Source organism: Scyliorhinus torazame, chromosome 2 (assembly GCF_047496885.1).
Source record: "Scyliorhinus torazame isolate Kashiwa2021f chromosome 2, sScyTor2.1, whole genome shotgun sequence".
NCBI lineage: Eukaryota > Metazoa > Chordata > Chondrichthyes > Carcharhiniformes > Scyliorhinidae > Scyliorhinus > Scyliorhinus torazame.
In genome coordinates this window covers 14,584,973-14,607,729 of record NC_092708.1, presented here as the reverse complement: position 1 = coordinate 14,607,729, position 22,757 = coordinate 14,584,973, and the positions used below count along the sequence as shown (strand labels likewise).

General features: G+C 54.2%; 1 protein-coding gene across 1 annotated transcript in view; it reads right to left on the bottom strand.

The window, feature by feature from the left end:
- Positions 1-6,482, bottom strand: part of LOC140386305 (sterol 26-hydroxylase, mitochondrial-like) — a 134,819-nt gene extending 128,337 nt beyond the window's left edge. Inside the window, exon 1 of the mRNA XM_072468686.1 lies at positions 6,160-6,482. Within this exon, the coding sequence (XP_072324787.1) occupies positions 6,160-6,408 (249 nt within the window). The 5' untranslated portion in view covers positions 6,409-6,482. The remainder of the gene's footprint in view (positions 1-6,159) is intronic.
- Between the last annotated feature and the right edge of the window lie 16,275 nt (positions 6,483-22,757).

Genomic DNA, 22,757 nt, shown 5'->3' with positions numbered 1-22,757 from the left:
CTGCCTTAGGTGAGTTCCTGATCCTCCTTCACCTGCCTCTGATAAGTCCTTTGCCCCCTCCACCTGCCCCAGGGATGTCCCTGATCCCCCTTCACCTGTCCCAGGTGAGCTCCTGATCCCCCTTCACCTGCCCAAGGTAAGTCCCTGATCCCCCTTCACCTGCCCCAGGTGAGCCCCATATCTCCCTTCACATGTCCCAGGTAAGTCCCTTATCCCCCTTCACCTGCCCCAAGTAAGTCCCTGATCCCCTTCACCTGCCCCAGGTAAGTCCCTGATCCCCCTTCACCTTCCCCAGGTAAGTCCCCGATCCCCTTCACCTTCCCCAGGTGAGTTCCTGATCCTCCTTCACATGCCCCAGGTGAGTCCCTGATCCCCCTTCACCTGCCCCAGGTAAGTCCCTGATCCCCCTTCACCTGCCCCAGGTGAGTCCCTGATCCACCTTCACCTGCCCCAGCTGATCCTGATCCCCTTCACCTGTCCCAGGTAAGTCCCTGAACCCTCTTCACCTGTCAGGTAAGTCCCTGAACCCCCTTCACCTGCCCCAGGTGAGTCCATAATCCTCCTTCACTTGCCCCAGGTGAGCCTCTGATCCTCTACACCTGCCCCAGGTAAGTCCCTGATCCCCCTTCACCTGCCCCAGGTAAGTCCCTGATCTCCCTTCACCTGCCCCATGTAAGTCCCTGATCCCCTTCACCTGCCCCAGGTGAGTCCATAATCCTCCTTCACCTGCCCCAGGTGAGCCTCTGATCGTCTTCACCTGCCCCAGGTAAGTCCCTGATCCCCCTTCAGCTGCCCCAGGTAAGTCCCTGATCTCCGTTCACCTGCCCCATGTAAGCCCCTGATCCCCCTTCACCTGCCCCAGGTAAGTCCCTGATCCACTTCACCTGCCCAGGTGAGTCCCTAATACCCAGACAACTGCCCCAGGTAAGTCCCTGATCCCCTTCACCTGCCCCAGGTGAGTCCATAATCCCCTTCACCTGCCCCAGGTAAGTCCCTGAGCCCCCTTCACCTGCCCAGGTGAGTCCCTAATACCCAGACAACTGCCCCAGGTAAGTCCCTGATCCCCTTCACCTGCCCCAGGTGAGTCCCTAATCCCCGGACACCTGCCCTAGGTGAGTTCCTGATCCTCCTTCACCTGCCCCAGGTAAGTCCCTTGCCCCCTTCATCTGTCCCAAGTAAGTCCCTGATCCCCTTTCACCTGCCTTAGGTGAGTTCCTGATCCTCCTTCACCTGCCTCTGATAAGTCCTTTGCCCCCTCCACCTGCCCCAGGGATGTCCCTGATCCCCCTTCACCTGTCCCAGGTGAGCTCCTGATCCCCCTTCACCTGCCCAAGGTAAGTCCCTGATCCCCCTTCACCTGCCCCAGGTGAGCCCCATATCTCCCTTCACATGTCCCAGGTAAGTCCCTTATCCCCCTTCACCTGCCCCAAGTAAGTCCCTGATCCCCTTCACCTGCCCCAGGTAAGTCCCTGATCCCCCTTCACCTTCCCCAGGTAAGTCCCCGATCCCCTTCACCTTCCCCAGGTGAGTTCCTGATCCTCCTTCACATGCCCCAGGTGAGTCCCTGATCCCCCTTCACCTGCCCCAGGTAAGTCCCTGATCCCCCTTCACCTGCCCCAGGTGAGTCCCTGATCCACCTTCACCTGCCCCAGCTGATCCTGATCCCCTTCACCTGTCCCAGGTAAGTCCCTGAACCCTCTTCACCTGTCAGGTAAGTCCCTGAACCCCCTTCACCTGCCCCAGGTGAGTCCATAATCCTCCTTCACTTGCCCCAGGTGAGCCTCTGATCCTCTACACCTGCCCCAGGTAAGTCCCTGATCCCCCTTCACCTGCCCCAGGTAAGTCCCTGATCTCCCTTCACCTGCCCCATGTAAGTCCCTGATCCCCTTCACCTGCCCCAGGTAAGTCCCTGATCCTCCTGCACCTGCCCCAGGTAAGTTCCTCAGCCCCCTTCACCTGCCCAGGTGAGTCCCTAATACCCAGACAACTGCGCAGGTAAGTCCCTGATCCCCTTCACCTGCCCCAGATGAGTCCCTAATCCCCAGACACCTGCCCCAGGTAGGTCCCTGATCCCCTTCACCTGTCCCAGGTGAGTCCTTAATCCCCCTTCACCTGCCCCAGGTGAGGCCATAATCCTCCTTCTCCTGCCCCAGATGAGCCTCTGATCCTCTTCCCCTGCCCCAGGTAAGTCCCTGATCCCCGGACACCTGCCGCATGTAGGTCCCTGATCCCCTTCACCTGCCCCAGGTGAGTTCCTGATCCTCCTTCACCTGCCCCAGGTAAGTCCCTTGCCCCCTCCACCTGCCCCAGGGATGTCCCTGATCCCCTTCACCTGTCCCAGGTGAGTTCCTGATCCCCCTTCACCTGCCCAAGGTAAGTCCCTGATCCCCCTTCACCTGCCCCAGGTGAGTCCCATATCCCCCTTCACCTGCCCCAGGTAAGTCCCTGATCCCCATTCACCTGCCCCAGGTAAGTCCCTGATCCCCCTTCACCTGCCCCAAGTAAGTCCTTGATCCCCCTTCACCTGACCCAGGTAAGTCCCTGATCCCCCTTCACCTTCCTCAGGTAAGTCCCTGATCCCCTTCAGTTGCCCCAGGTGAGTTCCTGATCCTCCGTCACATGCCCCAGGTGAGTCCCTGATCCCCCTTCACCTGCCCAAGGTAAGTCCCTGATCCCCCTTCACCTGCCCCAGGTGAGTCCCATATCCCCCTTCACCTGCCCCAGGTAAGTCCCTGATCCCCCTTCACCTGCCCCAAGTAAGTCCCTGATCCCCCTTCACCTGCCCCAAGTAAGTCCTTGATCCCCCTTCACCTGACCCAGGTAAGTCCCTGATCCCCCTTATCTTTCCCCGGGTAAGTCCCTGATCCCCCTTCTCCTGCCCAGGTGATCCTGATCCCCCTTCACCTGCCCCAGGTAAGTCCCTGAGCCCCCTTCACTTGCCCCAGGTGAGTCTCTGACCCCCCTTACATAGAACATAGAAAATACAGCACAGAACAGGCCCTTCGGCCCACGATGTTGTGCCGAACCTTTGTCCTAGATTAATCATAGATTATCATTGAATTTACAGTGCAGAAGGAGGCCATTCGGCCCTTTGTGTCTGCACCGGCTCTTGGAAAGAGCACCCTACCCAAACTCAACACCTCCACCCAACACCAAGGGCAATTTGGACATTAAGGGCAATTTATCATTGGCCAATTCGCCTAACCCGCACATCTTTGGACTGTGGGAGGAAACCGGAGCACCCGGAGGAAACCCACGCAGACACGGGGAGGACGTGCAGATTCCGCACAGACAGTGACCCAAGCCGGAATCGAACCTGGGACCCTGGAGCTGTGAAGCAATTGTGCTATCCACAATGCTACCGTGCTGCCCTTAAGAACAAATAAATCTACACTATATCATTTTACCGTAATCCATGTACCTATCCAATAGCTGCTTGAAGGTCCCTAATGTTTCCGACTCAACTACTTCCACAGGCAGTGCATTCCATGCCCCCACTACTCTCTGGGTAAAGAACCTACCTCTGATATCCCTCCTATATCTTCCACCTTTCACCTTAAATTTATGTCCCCTTGTAATGGTTTGTTCCACCCGGGGAAAAAGTCTCTGACTGTCTACTCTATCTATTCCCCTGATCATCTTATAAACCTCTATCAAGTCGCCCCTCATCCTTCTCCGTTCTAATGAGAAAAGGCCTAGCACCCTCAACCTTTCCTCGTAAGACCTACTCTCCATTCCAGGCAACATCCTGGTAAATCTTCTTTGCACCTTTTCCAAAGCTTCCACATCCTTCCTCAAATGAGGCGACCAGAACTGTACACAGTACTCCAAATGTGGCCTTACCAAAGTTTTGTACAGCTGCATCATCACCTCACGGCTCTTAAATTCAATCCCTCTGTTAATGAACGCGAGCACACCATAGGCCTTCTTCACAACTCTATCCACTTGAGTGGCAACTTTCAAAGATGTATGAACATAGACCCCAAGATCTCTCTGCTCCTCCACATTGCCAAGAACTCTACCATTAACCCTGTATTCCGCATTCATATTTGTCCTTCCAAAATAGACAACCTCACACTTTTCAGGGTTAAACTCCATCTCTCTGCTCCTCCACATTGCCAAGAACTCTACTGTTAACCTTGTATTCCGCATTCATATTTGTCCTTCCAAAATGGACAACCTCACACTTTTCAGGGTTAAACTCCATCTGCCACTTCTCAGCCCAGCTCTGCATCCTATCTATGTCTCTTTGCAGCCGACAACAGCCCTCCTTACTATCCACAACTCCACCAATCTCCGTATCATCTGCAAATTTACTGACCCACCCTTCAACTCCCTCATCCAAGTCATTAATGAAAATCACAAACAGCAGAGGACCCAGAACTGATCCCTGCGGTACGCCACTGGTAACTGGGATCCAGGCTGAATATTTGCCATCCACCACCACTCTCTGACTTCTATCGGTTAGCCAGTTCGTTATCCAACTGGCCAAATGTCCCACTATCCCATGCCTCCTTACTTTCTGCATAAGCCTACCATGGGGAACTTTATCAAATGCCTTACTAAAATCCATGTACACTACATCCACTGCTTTACCTTCATCCACATGCTTGATCACCTCCTCAAAGAATTCAATAAGACTTATAAGGCAAGACCTACCCCTCACAAATCCGTGCTGATTATCCCTAATCAAGCAGTGTCTTTCCAGATGCTCAGAAATCCTATCCTTCAGTACCCTTTCCATTACTTTGCCTACCACCGAAGTAAGACTAACTGGCCTATAATTCCCAGGGTTATCCCTAGTTCCTTTTTTGAACAGGGGCACGACATTCGCCACTCTCCAATCCCCTGGTACCACCCCTGTTGACAGTGAGGACGAAAAGATCATTGCCAACGGCTCTGCAATTTCATCTCTTGCTTCCCATAGAATCCTTGGATATATCCCGTCAGGCCCGGGGGACTTGTCTATCCTCAAGTTTTTCAAAATGCCCAACACATCTTCCTTCCTAACAAGTATTTCCTTGAGCTTACCAGTCTGTTTCACACTGTCCTCTCCAACAATATCGCCCCTCTCATTTGTAAATACAGAAGAAAAGTACTCGATCAAGACCTCTCCTATCTCTTCAGACTCAATACACAATCTCCCGCTACTGTCCTTGATCGGACCTACCCTCGCTCTAGTCATTCTCATATTTCTCACATATGTGTAAAAGGCCTTGGGGTTTTTCTTGATCCTACCCGCCAAAGATTGTTCATGCCCTCTCTTAGCTCTCCTAATCCCTTTCTTCAGTTCCCTCCTGGCTATCTTGTATCCCTCCAATGCCCTGTCTGAACCTTGTTTCCTCAGCCTTACATAAGTCACATTTTTCCTCTTAACAAGAGGAACCATGGTTCCCTCACTCGACCATCTCTTCCCTGCCTGACAGGGACATACATATCAAGGACACGTAGCACCTGTTCCTTGAACAAGTTCCACATTTCACTTGTGTCCTTCCCTGACAGCCTATGTTCCCAACTTATGCACTTCAATTCTTGTCCGACAACATCGTATTTACCCTTCCCCCAATTGTAAACCTTGCCCTGTTGCACGTACCTATCCCTCTCCATTACTAAAGTGAAAGTCACAGAATTGTGGTCACTATCTCCAAAATGCTCCCCCACTAACAAATCTATCACTTGCCCTGGTCCATTACCCAATACTAAATCCAATATTGCCCCTCCTCTGGTCGGACAATCTACATACTGTGTTAGAAAAGCTTCCTGGACACACTGCACAAACACCACCCGCTTCACCTGCCCCAGGTGATCCTGATCCACTTCACCTGCCCCAGGTGATCCTGATCCACTTCACCTGCCCCAGGTGATCCTAATCCCCCTTCACCTGCCCCAGGTAAGTCCCTGAGCCCCCTTCACTTGCCCCAGGTGAGTCCCTAATCCCGGACACATGCCCCAGGTGAGTCTCTGACCCCCCTTCACCTGCCCCAGGTGATCCTGATCCACTTCACCTGCCCCAGGTGATCCTGATCCACTTCACCTGCCCCAGGTGAGTCCCTGATCCCCCTTCACCTGCCGCATATATTCCTGATACCCCTTCACCTGCCCCAGGTGAGTACCCGATGCCTGGACACCTGCCCCAGGTGAAGTCACTTTTCCCTTTACCTGGAATAGATGCAATCTGTGGAAATATCCCTTGATGAAGAGCCAGTAGAATGTGCTCCACACACTGCGTCCTGGGATTTCCTGCAGGGGTTTGGCCGTAGTGGCTGAGCTGTGGGAAGGTACCGGGATGTTTGCAGAGTGTCTGATGACAGAGGGGTGGAAGATTACAAGATGACCTCCGTTCCCACCTGAACAATCCTTCCTCAAAAGGAACCACCTCATTAGCAGAGATCTCTTCATGGGATACATTTGGAGCTTTGAAAGAAACTAACAAAATGCTGAAATTCTTGCACGTGACAGAAATATAAGCTGATCCGCAGCAAGTGTTTGCCCCAGGGTCCTAGAGCTCAAAGGTTCGACAGTTCCTTTGGATAAGGTGATTAAAGATTAGCAATTCAACATCAACGTTTTCATCAGGCTCCCTCCCACCTGGATAGCGTCCAACTTTACTTGAGAGCGTCACCTGTGGCTCAATGCTTCGCATTCTCGCTGCTGCATCAAAATGTTGTCAGTCCAGGTGTAACGGCAGTAATTCAGCCCATTGTCCAGTTTAACACTTCATGAGCAAAGTATGGATGGGGGGGTTTCCGGAAAAATCACCGGTTTGTACCGGGAAGTATGGATGGGGAGTTCCGGATATGGCGGAGAGTGGGGATTGAGAGGATGGGGGATATGTTCATAGAGGGGAGCTTTCCGAGTATGAGGGCGCTGGAGGAGAAGTTTGGGTTGGCAAGGGGAAACTAATTTGGGTATCTGCAGGTGCGGGACTTCCTACGTAAACAGGTGTCAACCTTCCCGCTCCTACCGCTAAGAGGGGTTCAGGGCAGGGTAGTTTCCAGAGGGTGGGTAAGAGAAGGGAGCGTCTCTGACATTTACAAGGAACTCATGGGGTCAGAGGAGACGCAGACTGAGGAGCTGAAGCGCAAGTGGGAGGAGGAGCTGGGAGGTGCGATAGAGGATGGTCTACGGGTGGACGAGTTGAGTAAAGTCAACGCGTCTGCAACATGCATCAGTCGATTTCGGCGGGAGAACAGCTGGTGAGTCAGTTTCAGCGGGAGCATTGCGGAAGGAGGTTGCTGGGGGGTAAGTCAACCTTTAAAAGCACTTGTCTTTGCAGGGGCAGGCCAGTCGATTTCGGCGGGAGAACAGCTGGTGAGTCAGTTTCAGCGGGAGCATTGCGGAAGGAGGTTGCTGGGAGGTAAGTCAACCTTTAAAAGCACTTGTCTTTGCAGGGGCAGGCCAGTCGATTTCGGCGGGAGAACAGCTGGTGAGTCAGTTTCAGCGGGAGCAGTGCAGAAGGAGGTTGCTGGGAGGTAAGTCAACCTTTAAAAGCACTTGTCTTTGCAGGGGCAGGCCAGTCGATTTCGGCGGGAGTGGAGCTGGTTGGTTAGTCAATTTCAGCAGGAGCTGAGAATTTTTTTTTTTTTTTTTAAATTAGTGTTTTAGGCGGGAACAGGAAGTCGACCCGCGGACGTCTGGGAAGACCCTCACCAATTAATTCTGGTGGAGAGGAAACCCGAGACACTACATGTGTAGTGTCTCCCACCCGCCCTCCTCCTCTAACCTAATAATAAAACCCATTGGTCTGAGGTAAGTACCATATTTTATTATATTATTATTTTTTATAAAAATTTAATTTAGTTGTTAGCCAGATCTTGGTAGAAAGTTAGAGGAATGGCAGGGAAGGGAGTGCAATGTTCCTCCTGCAGGATGTTTGAGGTGAGGGATGCAGTTAGTGTCCCTGCTGATTTTACCTGCAGGAAGTGCTGCCATCTCCAGCTCCTCCAAGACCGAGTTAGGGAACTGGAGCTGGAGTTGGAAGAACTTCAGATCATTCGGGAGGCAGAAGGGGTCATAGATAGCAGCTTCAGGGAATTAGTTACACCAAAGATTGGAGATAGGTGGGTAACTGTAAGAGGGACTGGGAAAAAACAGTCAGTGCAGGGATCCCCTGCGGTCGTTCCCCTGAGAAACAAGTATACCGCTTTGGATACTTGTGGGGGGGGCGACATACCAGGGGTAAGCCATGGGGTACGGGCCTCTGGCACGGAGTCTGTCCCTGTTGCTCAGAAGGGAAGGGGGGAGAGGAGCAGAGCATTAGTAATTGGGGACTCTATAGTCAGGGGCACAGATAGGAGATTTTGTGGGAGCGTGAGAGACTCACGTTTGGTATGTTGCCTCCCAGGTGCAAGGGTACGTGATGTCTCGGATCGTGTTTTCCGGGTCCTTAGGGGGGAGGGGGAGCAGCCCCAAGTCGTGGTCCACATTGGCACCAACGACATAGGTAGGAAAGGGGACAAGGATGTCAGGCAGGCTTTCAGGGAGCTAGGATGGAAGCTCAGAACTAGAACAAACAGAGTTGTTATCTCTGGGTTGTTGCCCGTGCCACGTGATAGTGAGATGAGGAATAGGGAGAGAGAGCATTTAAACACGTGGCTACAGGGATGGTGCAGGCGGGAGGGATTCAGATTTTTGGATAACTGGGGCTCTTTCTGGGGAAGGTGGGACCTCTACAGACAGGATGGTCTACATCTGAACCTGAGGGGCACAAATATCCTGGGGGGGGAGATTTGTTAGTGCTCTTTGGGGGGGTTTAAACTAATGCAGCAGGGGCATGGGAACCTGGATTGTAGTTTTAGGGTAAGGGAGAATGAGAGTATAGAGGTCAGGAGCACAGATTTGACGTCGCAGGAGGGGGCCTGTGTTCAGGTAGGTGGTTTGAAGTGTGTCTACTTCAATGCCAGGAGTATACAAAACAAGGTAGGGGAACTGGCAGCGTGGGTTGGTACCTGGGACTTCGATGTTGTGGCCATTTCGGAGACATTGATATAGCAGGGACAGGAATGGATGTTGCAGGTTCCGGGGTTTAGGTGTTTTAATAAGCTCAGAGAAGGAGGCAAAAGAGGGGGAGGTGTGGCGCTGCTAGTCAAGAGCAGTATTACGGTGGCGGAGAGGATGCTAGATGGGGACTCTTCTTCCGAGGTAGTATGGGCTGAAGTTAGAAACAGGAAAGGAGAGGTCACCCTGTTGGGAGTTTTTTATAGGCCTCCTAATAGTTCTAGGGATGTAGAGGAAAGGATGGCGAAGATGAATCTGGATATGAGCGAAAGTAACAGGGTAGTTATTATGGGAGACTTTAACTTTCCAAATATTGACTGGAAAAGATATAGTTCGAGTACAATAGATGGGTCGTTTTTTGTACAGTGTGTGCAGGAGGGTTTCCTGAAACAATATGTTGACAGGCCAACAAGAGGCGAGGCCACGTTGGATTTGGTTTTGGGTAATGAACCAGGCCAGGTGTTGGATTTGGAGGTAGGAGAGCACTTTGGGGACAGTGACCACAATTCGGTGACGTTTACGTTAATGATGGAAAGGGATAAGTATACACCGCAGGGCAAGAGTTATAGCTGGGGGAAGGGCAATTATGATGCCATTAGACGTGACTTGGGGGGGATAAGGTGGAGAAGTAGGCTGCAAGTGTTGGGCACACTGGATAAGTGGGGCTTGTTCAAGGATCAGCTACTGCGTGTTCTTGATAAGTATGTACCGGTCAGACAGGGAGGAAGGCATCGAGCGAGGGAACCGTGGTTTACCAAGGAAGTGGAATCTCTTGTTAAGAGGAAGAAGGAGGCCTATGTGAAGATGAAGTGTGAATTTTCGGTTAGGGCGATGGATAGTTACAAGGTAGCGAGGAAGGATCTAAAGAGAGAGCTAAGACGAGCAAGGAGGAGACATGAGAAGTATTTGGCAGGAAGGATCAAGGAAAACCCAAAAGCTTTCTATAGGTATGTCAGGAATAAGCGAATGACTAGGGAAAGAGTAGGACCAGTCAAGGACAGGGATGGGAAATTGTGTGTGGAGTCTGAAGAGATAGGCGAGATACTAAATGAATATTTTTCATCAGTATTCACTCAGGAAAAAGATAATGTTGTGGAGGAGAATGCTGAGCCCCAGGCTAATAGAATAGATGGCATTGAGGTACGTAGGGAAGAGGTGTTGGCAATTCTGGACAGGCTGAAAATAGATAAGTCCCCGGGACCTGATGGGATTTATCCTAGGATTCTATGGGAGGCCAGGGAAGAGATTGCTGGACCTTTGGCTTTGATTTTTATGTCATCATTGGCTACAGGAATAGTGCCAGAGGACTGGAGGACAGCAAATGTGGTCCCTTTGTTCAAAAAGGGGAGCAGAGACAACCCCGGCAACTATAGACCGGTGAGCCTCACGTCTGTAGTGGGTAAAGTCTTGGAGGGGATTATAAGAGACAAGATTTATAATCATCTAGATAGGAATAATATGATCAGGGATAGTCAGCATGGCTTTGTGAAGGGTAGGTCATGCCTCACAAACCTTATTGAGTTCTTTGAGAAGGTGACTGAACAGGTAGACGAGGGTAGAGCAGTTGATGTGGTGTATATGGATTTCAGCAAAGCGTTTGATAAGGTTCCCCACGGTAGGCTATTGCAAAAAATACGGAGGCTGGGGATTGAGGGTGATTTAGAGATGTGGATCAGAAATTGGCTAGCTGAAAGAAGACAGAGGGTGGTGGTTGATGGGAAATGTTCAGAATGGAGTATAGTCACAAGTGGAGTACCACAAGGATCTGTTCTGGGGCCGTTGCTGTTTGTCATTTTTATCAATGACCTAGAGGAAGGCGCAGAAGGGTGGGTGAGTAAATTTGCAGACGATACTAAAGTCGGTGGTGTTGTCGATAGTGTGGAAGGATGTAGCAGGTTACAGAGGGATATAGATAAGCTGCAGAGCTGGGCTGAGAGGTGGCAAATGGAGTTTAATGTAGAGAAGTGTGAGGTGATTCACTTTGGAAGGAATAACAGGAATGCGGAATATTTGGCTAATGGTAAAGTTCTTGAAAGTGTGGATGAGCAGAGGGATCTAGGTGTCCATGTACATAGATCCCTGAAAGTTGCCACCCAGGTTGATAGGGTTGTGAGGAAGGCCTATGGAGTGTTGGCCTTTATTGGTAGAGGGATTGAGTTCCGGAGTCGGGAGGTCATGTTGCAGCTGTACAGAACTCTGGTACGGCCGCATTTGGAGTATTGCGTACAGTTCTGGTCACCGCATTATAGGAAGGACGTGGAGGCTTTGGAGCGGGTGCAGAGGAGATTTACCAGGATGTTGCCTGGTATGGAGGGAAAATCTTATGAGGAAAGGCTGATGGACTTGAGGTTGTTTTCGTTGGAGAGAAGAAGGTTAAGAGGAGACTTAATAGAGGCATACAAAATGATCAGGGGGTTGGATAGGGTGGACAGTGAGAGCCTTCTCCCGCGGATGGATATGGCTGGCATGAGGGGACATAACTTTAAACTGAGGGGTAATAGATATAGGACAGAGGTCAGAGGTAGGTTCTTTACGCAAAGAGTAGTGAGGCCGTGGAATGCCCTACCTGCTACAGTAGTGAACTCGCCAACATTGAGGGCATTTAAAAGTTTATTGGATAACCATATGGATGATAATGGCATAGTGTAGGTTAGATGGCTTTTGTTTCGGTGCAACATCGTGGGCCGAAGGGCCTGTACTGCGCTGTATTGTTCTATGTTCTATGTGCCAGGCTCAGCCTGATACAATTTAAGGTCGTTCACCGGGCTCACATGACAGCGGCCCGGATGAGCAGATTCTTTGGGGTGGAAGACAGGTGTGCAAAATGTGCGGGAGGACCGGCGAACCATGTCCACATGTTCCGGGCATGTGCGAAGCTTAGGGGATTTTGGCAGGGGTTTGCAGATGTCATGTCCACGGTGTTAAAAACCAGGGTGGCACCGAGTCCAGAGGTGGCGATTTTCTGGGTGTCGGAAGACCCGGGAATCCAGGAGGAGAACGAGGCAGAGGTTCTGGCCCTTGCTTCCCTGCTGGCCCGGAGACGGATACTATTAGCTTGGAGGATCTCAAAGCCCCCGAAGTCGGAGACCTGGCTATCGGACATGGCTAGCTTTCTCTGTTTGGAGAAAATCAAGTTCGCCTTGAGAGGGTCAATGTTAGGGTTCACCCGGAGGTGGCAACCATTCGTCGACTTCTTCGCGGAAAATTAATCGTCAGCCAGGGGGGGAGGGGGGAGTTAGTTGAGTTTAGAGTAGGCGGTTAATAAAGGTGGGAACTGTGAGGGAGGGAGACGGGTTTTGCACTGTGTTTATAGTTTCATGTACATTGTTTACTGAGATGTTCTTATAATACCAAAAATACCTCAATAAATGTTTATTAAAAAAACCTGCACGGATGGAGTGCGACACTGTCAGAGGGTCAGTACTGAGGGAGTGCTGCACTGTCAGAGGGTCAGTACTGAGGGAGTGCTGCACTGTCAGAGGGTCAGTACTGAGGGAGTGCTGCACTGTCAGAGGGTCAGTACTGAGGGAGCGCTGCACTGTCAGAGGGTCAGTACTGAGGGGGTGCTGCACTGTCAGAGGGTCAGAACTGAGGGAGTGCCGCACTGTCAGAGGGTCAGTACTGAGGGGGTGCTGCACTGTCAGAGGGTCAGAACTGAGAGAGTGCTGCACTGTCAGAGGGTCAGTACTGAGGGAGTGCCGCACTGTCAGAGGGTCAGTACTGAGGGAGTGCTGCACTGTCAGAGGGTCAGAACTGAGGGAGTGCCGCACTGTCAGAGGGTCAGTACTGAGGGACTGCTGCACTGTCAGAGGGTCAGAACTGAGGGAGTGCCGCACTGTCAGAGGGTCAGTACTGAGGGAGTGCTGCACTGTCAGAGGGTCAGTACTGAGGGAGTGCTGCACTGTCAGAGGGTCAGCACTGAGGGAGTGCCGCACTGTCAGAGGGTCAGTACTGAGGGAGTGCGACACTGTCAGAGGGTCAGTACTGAGGGAGTGCGACACTGTCAGAGGGTCAGTACTGAGGGAGTGCTGCACTGTCAGAGGGTCAGTACTGAGGGAGTGCCGCACTGTCAGAGAGTCAGTACTGAGGGAGTGCGACACTGTCAGAGGGTCAGTACTGAGGGAATGCTGCACTGTCAGAGGGTCAGTACTGAGGGAGTGCCGCACTGTCAGAGGGTCAGTGCTGAGGGAGTGCTGCACTGTCAGAGGGTCAGTTCTGAGGGAGTGCTGCTCTGTCAGAGGGTCAGTACTGAGGGAGTGCTGCACTGTCAGAGGGCCAGGACTGAGGGAGTGCTGCAGTGTCAGAGGGTCAGTTCTGAGGGAGTGCCGCACTGTCAGAGGGTCAGTACTGAGGGAGTGCCGCACTGTCAGAGGGTCAGTGCTGAGGGAGTGCTGCACTGTCAGAGGGTCAGTACTGAGGGAGTGCTGCTCTGTCAGAGGGTCAGTACTGAGGGAGTGCTGCACTGCCAGTGGGTCAGTACTGAGGGAGTGCTGCACTGTCAGACGGTCAGTACTGAGGGAGTACCGCACTGTCACAGGGTCAGTACTGAGGGAGTGCCGCACTGTCAGAGAGTCAGTACTGAGGGAGTGCCGCACTGTCAGAGAGTCAGTACTGAGGGAGTGCCGCACTGTCAGAGGGTCAGTACTGAGGGAGTGCTGCACTGTCAGACGGTCAGTACTGAGGGAGTGCTGCACTGTCAGAGGGTCAGTACTGAGGGAGTGCCGCACTGTCAGAGGGTCAGTACTGAGGGAGTGCCGCACTGTCAGAGGGTCAGTACTGAGGGAGTGCCGCACTGTCAGAGGGACAGTACTGAGGGAGTGCTGTACTGTCAGAGGGTCAGTACTGGGGGAGTGCTACACTGTCAGAGGGTCAGTACTGAGGGAGTGCTGCACTGTCAGAGGGTCAGTACTGAGGGAGTGCTACACTGTCAGAGGGTCAGAACTGAGGGAGTGCTGCACTGTCAGAGGGTCAGTACTGAGGGAGTGCTGCACTGTCAGAGGGTCAGTACTGAGGGAGTGCTGCACTGTCAGAGGGTCAGTACTGAGGGAGTGCTGCACTGTCAGAGGGTCAGTACTGAGGGAGTGCTACACTGTCAGAGGGTCAGAACTGAGGGAGTGCTGCACTGTCAGAGGGTCAGTACTGAGGGAGTGCTGCACTGTCAGAGGGTCAGTACTGAGGGAGTGCTGCACTGTCAGAGGGTCAGTACTGAGGGAGTGCTACACTGTCAGAGGGTCAGAACTGAGGGAGTGCTGCACTGTCAGAGGGTCAGTACTGAGGGAGTGCCGCACTGTCAGTGGGTCAGTACTGAGGGAGTGCTGCACTGTCAGAGGGTCAGTACTGAGGGAGTGCTGCTCTGTCAGAGGGTCAGTACTGAGGGAGTGCTGCACTGTCAGAGGGTCAGTACTGAGGGAGTGCTGCACTGTCAGAGGATCAGTACTGAGGGAGTGCTGCACTGTCAGAGGGTCAGTGCTGAGGGAGTGCCGCACTGTCAGTGGGTCAGTACTGAGGGAGTGCTGCACTGTCAGAGGGTCAGTACTGAGGGAGTGCCGCACTGTCAGAGGGTCAGTACTGAGGGAGTGCTGCACTGTCAGAGGGTCAGTACTGAGGGAGTGCTGCACTGTCAGAGGTTCAGTACTGAGGGAGTGCTGCACTGTCAGAGGGTCAGTACTGAGGGAGTGCTGCACTGTCAGAGTGTCAGTACTGAGGGAGCGCTGCATTGTCAGAGGGTCAGTACTGAGGGAGAGCTGCACTGTCAGAGGGTCAGTACTGAGGGAGTGCTGCACTGTCAGAGTTTCAGTACTGAGGGAGTGCAGCACTGTCAGAGGGTCAGTACTGAGGGAGTGCTGCACTGTCAGAGGGTCAGTACTGAGGGAGTGCTGCATCGTCAGAGGGTCAGTACTGAGGGAGTGCTGCACTGTCAGAGGGTCAGTACTGAGGGAGTGCCGCACTGTCAGAGGGTCAGTACTGAGGGAGTGCTGCACTGTCAGAGGGTCGGTACTGAGGGAGTGTCGCACTGTCAGAGGGTCAGTACTGAGGGAGTGCTGCACTGTCAGAGGGTCAGTACTGAGGGAGTGCTGCACTGTTAGAGGGTCAGTACCGAGGGAGTGCTGCATTGTCAGAGTGTCAGTGCTGAGGGAGTGCTGCACTGTCAGAGGGTCAGTACTGAGGGAGTGCTGCACTGTCAGTGGGTCAGTACTGAGGGAGTGCTGCACTGTCAGAGGGTCAGTACTGAGGGAGTGCCGCACTGTCAGAGGGTCAGTACTGAGGGATTGCTGCATTGTTAGAGGGTCAGTTCTGAGGGCACCGCACTGTCAGAGGGTCAGTACTGAGGGAGTGCTGCACTGTCAGAGTGTCAGTCCTGAGGGAGCGCTGCATTGTCAGAGGGTCAGTACTGAGGGAGAGCTGCACTGTCAGAGGGTCAGTACTGAGGGAGTGCTGCACTGTCAGAGTTTCAGTACTGAGGGAGTGCAGCACTGTCAGAGGGTCAGTACTGAGGGAGTGCTGCACTATCAGAGGGTCAGTACTGAGGGAGTGCTGCATCGTCAGAGGGTCAGTACTGAGGGAGTGCTGCACTGTCAGAGGGTCAGTACTGAGGGAGTGCCGCACTGTCAGAGGGTCAGTACTGAGGGAGTGCTGCACTGTCAGAGGGTCGGTACTGAGGGAGAGTCGCACTGTCAGAGGGTCAGTACTGAGGGAGTGCTGCACTGTCAGAGGGTCAGTACTGAGGGAGTGCTGCACTGTCAGAGGGTCAGTACCGAGGGAGTGCTGCATTGTCAGAGGGTCAGTACTGAGGGAGTGCTGCACTGTCAGAGGGTCAGTACTGAGGGAGTGCTGCACTGTCAGTGGGTCAGTACTGAGGGAGTGCTGCACTGTTTGAGAATCAGTACTTAGGGAGTGCTGCACTGTTTGAGAATCAGTACTGAGGGAGTGCTGCACTGTTTGAGAAACAGTACTGAGGGAGTGGTGCATTGTCAGAGGGTCAGTACTGAGGGAGTGCTGCACTGTCAGAGTGTCAGTACTGTAGGAGTGCCGCACTGTCAGAGGGTCAGTACTGAGGGAGTGCTGCACTGTCTGAGGATCAGTACTGAGGGAGTGCTGCACTGTCAGAGTGTCAGTCCTGAGGGAGTGCCGCACTGTCAGAGGGTCAGTACTGAGGGAGTGCTGCACTGTCTGAGGGTCAATACTGAGGGAGTGCTGCACTGTCAGAGGGTATGTACTGAGGGAGTGCTGCACTGTCAGTGGGTCAGTACTGAGGGAGTGCTACACTGTCAGAGGGTCAGTACTGAGGGAGTGCCGCACTGTCAGAGGGTCAGTACTGAGGGAGTGCTGCACTGTCAGAGGGTCAGTACTGAGGGAGTGCCGCACTGTCAGAGGGTCAGTGCTGAGGGAGTGCCGCACTGTCAGAGGGTCAATACTGAGGGAGTGCCGCACTGTCAGAGGGTCAATACTGAGGGAGTGCTGCACTGTCAGAGGATCAGTACTGAGGGAGTGCCGCACTGTCAGAGGGTCAGTACTGAGGGAGTGCTGCACTGTCAGAGAGTCAGTACTGAGGGAGTGCCGCACTGTCAGAGGGTCTGTCCTGAGGGAGTGCTGCACTGTCAGAGGGTCAGTACTGAGGGAGTGCCGCACTGTCAGAGGGTCAGTACTGAGGGAGTGCTGCACTGTCAGAGGGTCAGTACTGAGGGAGTGCCGCACTGTCAGAGGGTCAGTCCTGAGGGAGTGCTGCACTGTCAGAGGGTCAGTACTGAGGGAGTGCTGCACTGTCAGTGGGTCAGTACTGAGGGAGTGCTGCACTTTCAGAGGGTCAGTACTGAGGGAGTGCTGCACTGTCAGAGGGTCAGCACTGAGGGAGTGCCGCACTGTCAGAGGGTCAGTACTGAGGGAGTGCGACACTGTCAGAGGGTCAGTACTGAGGGAGTGCGACACTGTCAGAGGGTCAGTACTGAGGGAGTGCTGCACTGTCAGAGGGTCAGTACTGAGGGAGTGCCGCACTGTCAGAGAGTCAGTACTGAGGGAGTGCGACACTGTCAGAGGGTCAGTACTGAGGGAATGCTGCACTGTCAGAGGGTCAGTACTGAGGGAGTGCCGCACTGTCAGAGGGTCAGTGCTGAGGGAGTGCTGCACTGTCAGAGGGTCAGTTCTGAGGGAGTGCTGCTCTGTCAGAGGGTCAGTACTGAGGGAGTGCTGCACTGTCAGAGGGCCAGGACTGAGGGAGTGCTGCAGTGTCAGAGGGTCAGTTCTGAGGGAGTGCCGCACTGTCAGAGGGTCAGTACTGAGGGAGTGCCGCACTGTCAGAGGGTCAGTGCTGAGGGAGTGCTGCACTGTCAGAGGGTCAGTACTGAGGGAGTGCTGCTCTGTCAGAGGGTCAGTACTGAGGGAGTGCTGCACTGCCAGTGGGTCAGTACTGAGGGAGTGCTGCACTGTCAGACGGTCAGTACTGAGGGAGTACCGCACTGTCACAGGGTCAGTACTGAGGGAGTGCCGCACTGTCAGAGAGTCAGTACTGAGGGAGTGCCGCACTGTCAGAGAGTCAGTACTGAGGGAGTGCCGCACTGTCAGAGGGTCAGTACTGAGGGAGTGCTGCACTGTCAGACGGTCAGTACTGAGGGAGTGCTGCACTGTCAGAGGGTCAGTACTGAGGGAGTGCCGCACTGTCAGAGGGTCAGTACTGAGGGAGTGCCGCACTGTCAGAGGGTCAGTACTGAGGGAGTGCCGCACTGTCAGAGGGACAGTACTGAGGGAGTGCTGCACTGTCAGAGGGTCAGTACTGGGGGAGTGCTACACTGTCAGAGGGTCAGTACTGAGGGAGTGCTGCACTGTCAGAGGGTCAGTACTGAGGGAGTGCTACACTGTCAGAGGGTCAGAACTGAGGGAGTGCTGCACTGTCAGAGGGTCAGTACTGAGGGAGTGCTGCACTGTCAGAGGGTCAGTACTGAGGGAGTGCTGCACTGTCAGAGGGTCAGTACTGAGGGAGTGCTGCACTGTCAGAGGGTCAGTACTGAGGGAGTGCTACACTGTCAGAGGGTCAGAACTGAGGGAGTGCTGCACTGTCAGAGGGTCAGTACTGAGGGAGTGCTGCACTGTCAGAGGGTCAGTACTGAGGGAGTGCTGCACTGTCAGAGGGTCAGTACTGAGGGAGTGCTACACTGTCAGAGGGTCAGAACTGAGGGAGTGCTGCACTGTCAGAGGGTCAGTACTGAGGGAGTGCCGCACTGTCAGTGGGTCAGTACTGAGGGAGTGCTGCACTGTCAGAGGGTCAGTACTGAGGGAGTGCTGCTCTGTCAGAGGGTCAGTACTGAGGGAGTGCTGCACTGTCAGAGGGTCAGTACTGAGGGAGTGCTGCACTGTCAGAGGGTCAGTACTGAGGGAGTGCTGCACTGTCAGAGGGTCAGTGCTGAGGGAGTGCCGCACTGTCAGTGGGTCAGTACTGAGGGAGTGCTGCACTGTCAGAGGGTCAGTACTGAGGGAGTGCCGCACTGTCAGAGGGTCAGTACTGAGGGAGTGCTGCACTGTCAGAGGGTCAGTACTGAGGGAGTGCTGCACTGTCAGAGGTTCAGTACTGAGGGAGTGCTGCACTGTCAGAGGGTCAGTACTGAGGGAGTGCTGCACTGTCAGAGTGTCAGTACTGAGGGAGCGCTGCATTGTCAGAGGGTCAGTACTGAGGGAGAGCTGCACTGTCAGAGGGTCAGTACTGAGGGAGTGCTGCACTGTCAGAGTTTCAGTACTGAGGGAGTGCAGCACTGTCAGAGGGTCAGTACTGAGGGAGTGCTGCACTGTCAGAGGGTCAGTACTGAGGGAGTGCTGCATCGTCAGAGGGTCAGTACTGAGGGAGTGCTGCACTGTCAGAGGGTCAGTACTGAGGGAGTGCCGCACTGTCAGAGGGTCAGTACTGAGGGAGTGCTGCACTGTCAGAGGGTCGGTACTGAGGGAGTGTCGCACTGTCAGAGGGTCAGTACTGAGGGAGTGCTGCACTGTCAGAGGGTCAGTACTGAGGGAGTGCTGCACTGTTAGAGGGTCAGTACCGAGGGAGTGCTGCATTGTCAGAGTGTCAGTGCTGAGGGAGTGCTGCACTGTCAGAGGGTCAGTACTGAGGGAGTGCTGCACTGTCAGTGGGTCAGTACTGAGGGAGTGCTGCACTGTCAGAGGGTCAGTACTGAGGGAGTGCCGCACTGTCAGAGGGTCAGTACTGAGGGATTGCTGCATTGTTAGAGGGTCAGTTCTGAGGGCACCGCACTGTCAGAGGGTCAGTACTGAGGGAGTGCTGCACTGTCAGAGTGTCAGTCCTGAGGGAGCGCTGCATTGTCAGAGGGTCAGTACTGAGGGAGAGCTGCACTGTCAGAGGGTCAGTACTGAGGGAGTGCTGCACTGTCAGAGTTTCAGTACTGAGGGAGTGCAGCACTGTCAGAGGGTCAGTACTGAGGGAGTGCTGCACTATCAGAGGGTCAGTACTGAGGGAGTGCTGCATCGTCAGAGGGTCAGTACTGAGGGAGTGCTGCACTGTCAGAGGGTCAGTACTGAGGGAGTGCCGCACTGTCAGAGGGTCAGTACTGAGGGAGTGCTGCACTGTCAGAGGGTCGGTACTGAGGGAGAGTCGCACTGTCAGAGGGTCAGTACTGAGGGAGTGCTGCACTGTCAGAGGGTCAGTACTGAGGGAGTGCTGCACTGTCAGAGGGTCAGTACCGAGGGAGTGCTGCATTGTCAGAGGGTCAGTACTGAGGGAGTGCTGCACTGTCAGAGGGTCAGTACTGAGGGAGTGCTGCACTGTCAGTGGGTCAGTACTGAGGGAGTGCTGCACTGTTTGAGAATCAGTACTTAGGGAGTGCTGCACTGTTTGAGAATCAGTACTGAGGGAGTGCTGCACTGTTTGAGAAACAGTACTGAGGGAGTGGTGCATTGTCAGAGGGTCAGTACTGAGGGAGTGCTGCACTGTCAGAGTGTCAGTACTGTAGGAGTGCCGCACTGTCAGAGGGTCAGTACTGAGGGAGTGCTGCACTGTCTGAGGATCAGTACTGAGGGAGTGCTGCACTGTCAGAGTGTCAGTCCTGAGGGAGTGCCGCACTGTCAGAGGGTCAGTACTGAGGGAGTGCTGCACTGTCTGAGGGTCAATACTGAGGGAGTGCTGCACTGTCAGAGGGTATGTACTGAGGGAGTGCTGCACTGTCAGTGGGTCAGTACTGAGGGAGTGCTACACTGTCAGAGGGTCAGTACTGAGGGAGTGCCGCACTGTCAGAGGGTCAGTACTGAGGGAGTGCTGCACTGTCAGAGGGTCAGTACTGAGGGAGTGCCGCACTGTCAGAGGGTCAGTGCTGAGGGAGTGCCGCACTGTCAGAGGGTCAATACTGAGGGAGTGCCGCACTGTCAGAGGGTCAATACTGAGGGAGTGCTGCACTGTCAGAGGATCAGTACTGAGGGAGTGCCGCACTGTCAGAGGGTCAGTACTGAGGGAGTGCTGCACTGTCAGAGAGTCAGTACTGAGGGAGTGCCGCACTGTCAGAGGGTCTGTCCTGAGGGAGTGCTGCACTGTCAGAGGGTCAGTACTGAGGGAGTGCCGCACTGTCAGAGGGTCAGTACTGAGGGAGTGCTGCACTGTCAGAGGGTCAGTACTGAGGGAGTGCCGCACTGTCAGAGGGTCAGTCCTGAGGGAGTGCTGCACTGTCAGAGGGTCAGTACTGAGGGAGTGCTGCACTGTCAGTGGGTCAGTACTGAGGGAGTGCTGCACTTTCAGAGGGTCAGTACTGAGGGAGTGCCGCACTGTCAGAGGGTCCGTACTGAGGGATTGCTGCATTGTTAGAGGGTCAGTACTGAGGGCACCGCACTGTCAGAGGGTCAGTACTGAGGGAGTGCTGCACTGTCAGAGGGTCAGTACTGAGGGAGTGCTGCACTGTTTGAGAATCAGTACTTAGGGAGTGCTGCACTGTTTGAGAATCAGTACTGAGGGAGTGCTGCACTGTTTGAGAAACAGTACTGAGGGAGTGGTGCATTGTCAGAGGGTCAGTACTGAGGGAGTGCTGCACTGTCAGAGTGTCAGTACTGTAGGAGTGCCGCACTGTCAGAGGGTCAGTACTGAGGGAGTGCTGCACTGTCTGAGGATCAGTACTGAGGGAGTGCTGCACTGTCAGAGTGTCAGTACTGAGGGAGTGCCGCACTTTCAGAGGGTCAGTACTGAGGGAGTGCTGCACTGTCTGAGGGTCAATACTGAGGGAGTGCTGCACTGTCAGAGGGTATGTACTGAGGGAGTGCTGCACTGTCAGTGGGTCAGTACTGAGGGAGTGCTGCACTGTCAGAGGGTCAGTACTGAGGGAGTGCCGCACTGTCAGAGGGTCAGTACTGACGGAGTGCCGCACTGTCAGAGGGTCAGTGCTGAGGGAGTGCCGCACTGTCAGAGGGTCAATACTGAGCGAGTGCCGCACTGTCAGAGGGTCAATACTGAGGGAGTGCTGCACTGTCAGAGGATCAGTACTGAGGGAGTCCCGCACTGTCAGAGGGTCAGTACTGAGGGAGTGCTGCACTGTCAGAGAGTCAGTACTGAGGGAGTGCCGCACTGTCAGAGGGTCTGTCCTGAGGGAGTGCTGCACTGTCAGAGGGTCAGTACTGAGGGAGTGCCGCACTGTCAGAGGGTCAGTACTGAGGGAGTGCTGCACTGTCAGAGGGTCAGTACTGAGGGAGTGCCGCACTGTCAGAGGGTCAGTCCTGAGGGAGTGCTGCACTGTCAGAGGGTCAGTACTGAGGGAGTGCTGTGTGGTGGTAAATATTCGGGGTAATATGGTACCTGTGAAGCCGAGAGGCTATTGGCTGACAGGTCCCGGGTCCTGGTTGGATCTGCCGACGTCTGGCTCCGCCCTGAAGGCGGAGTATAAGAGCTCGAGTTCTCCCCGCAGCCTCATTCTGTAACTGAGCTGCTGGGGAACAAGTCTCGCTTCATAAAGCCTTGATAGACTTCATCGCTTCTCATTTCTCGTAAGTCATTGTGCGCTACAATTTATTAAGCGAGCTTTAAAGATCGCCCCGGAGTGCCTGCGGATCAGTCCCCATGCAGCAAACTCGCCGGCAGTATTCAAACACTGGCAAGCATGCTTTGAAGGCTACCTTCGAACGGCCCCCGGCCAGATCACGGAATAGCAGAAAATGCAGGTCCTGCATTCGAGGGTAGGCCCGGATATTTACTCGCTTATAGAAGACGCAGAGGATTTCCCGACGGCGCTCGCGTTGCTGAAGGGCATCTACGTTCGGCCCGTTAACCAGGTCTACGCGCGCCACCAACTCGCGACGAGACGGCAAAGTCCCGGAGAATCGCTCGACGAATTCTACGGCGCGCTGCTGATTTTGGGACGAAACTGCAGCTGCCCGCCGGTGAGCGCGATCGAGCACACGGACCTGCTAATCCGAGACGCATTCGTGGCAGGTATGAACTCTCCCCAAATTCGTCAGAGACTTTTAGAAAGAGAGTCGCTCGGACTCTCAGAGGCACGGGCCCTTGCGGCCTCCCTTGGTGTGGCCTCCCAAAACGCCCGCGCCTACGGCCCTGACCGTGCGGCAGCCCCTTGGGCTCCATGGACCCCCGTCGCGACCGACTCCCTGGCACCCCCCACCCCCCCTCAAGCTTGCGCGGTTAGAGCGCCAGACCATCCCGCGGGAGCCCGCTGCTACTTTTGCGGGCAGGTGAAACACCCCCGGCAGCGCTGCAGGGCCCGCGCAGCTACTTGTAAAAGCTGCGGCAAAAAGGGCCATTACGCGGCAGTGTGCCGGTCCCGGGGGGTCGC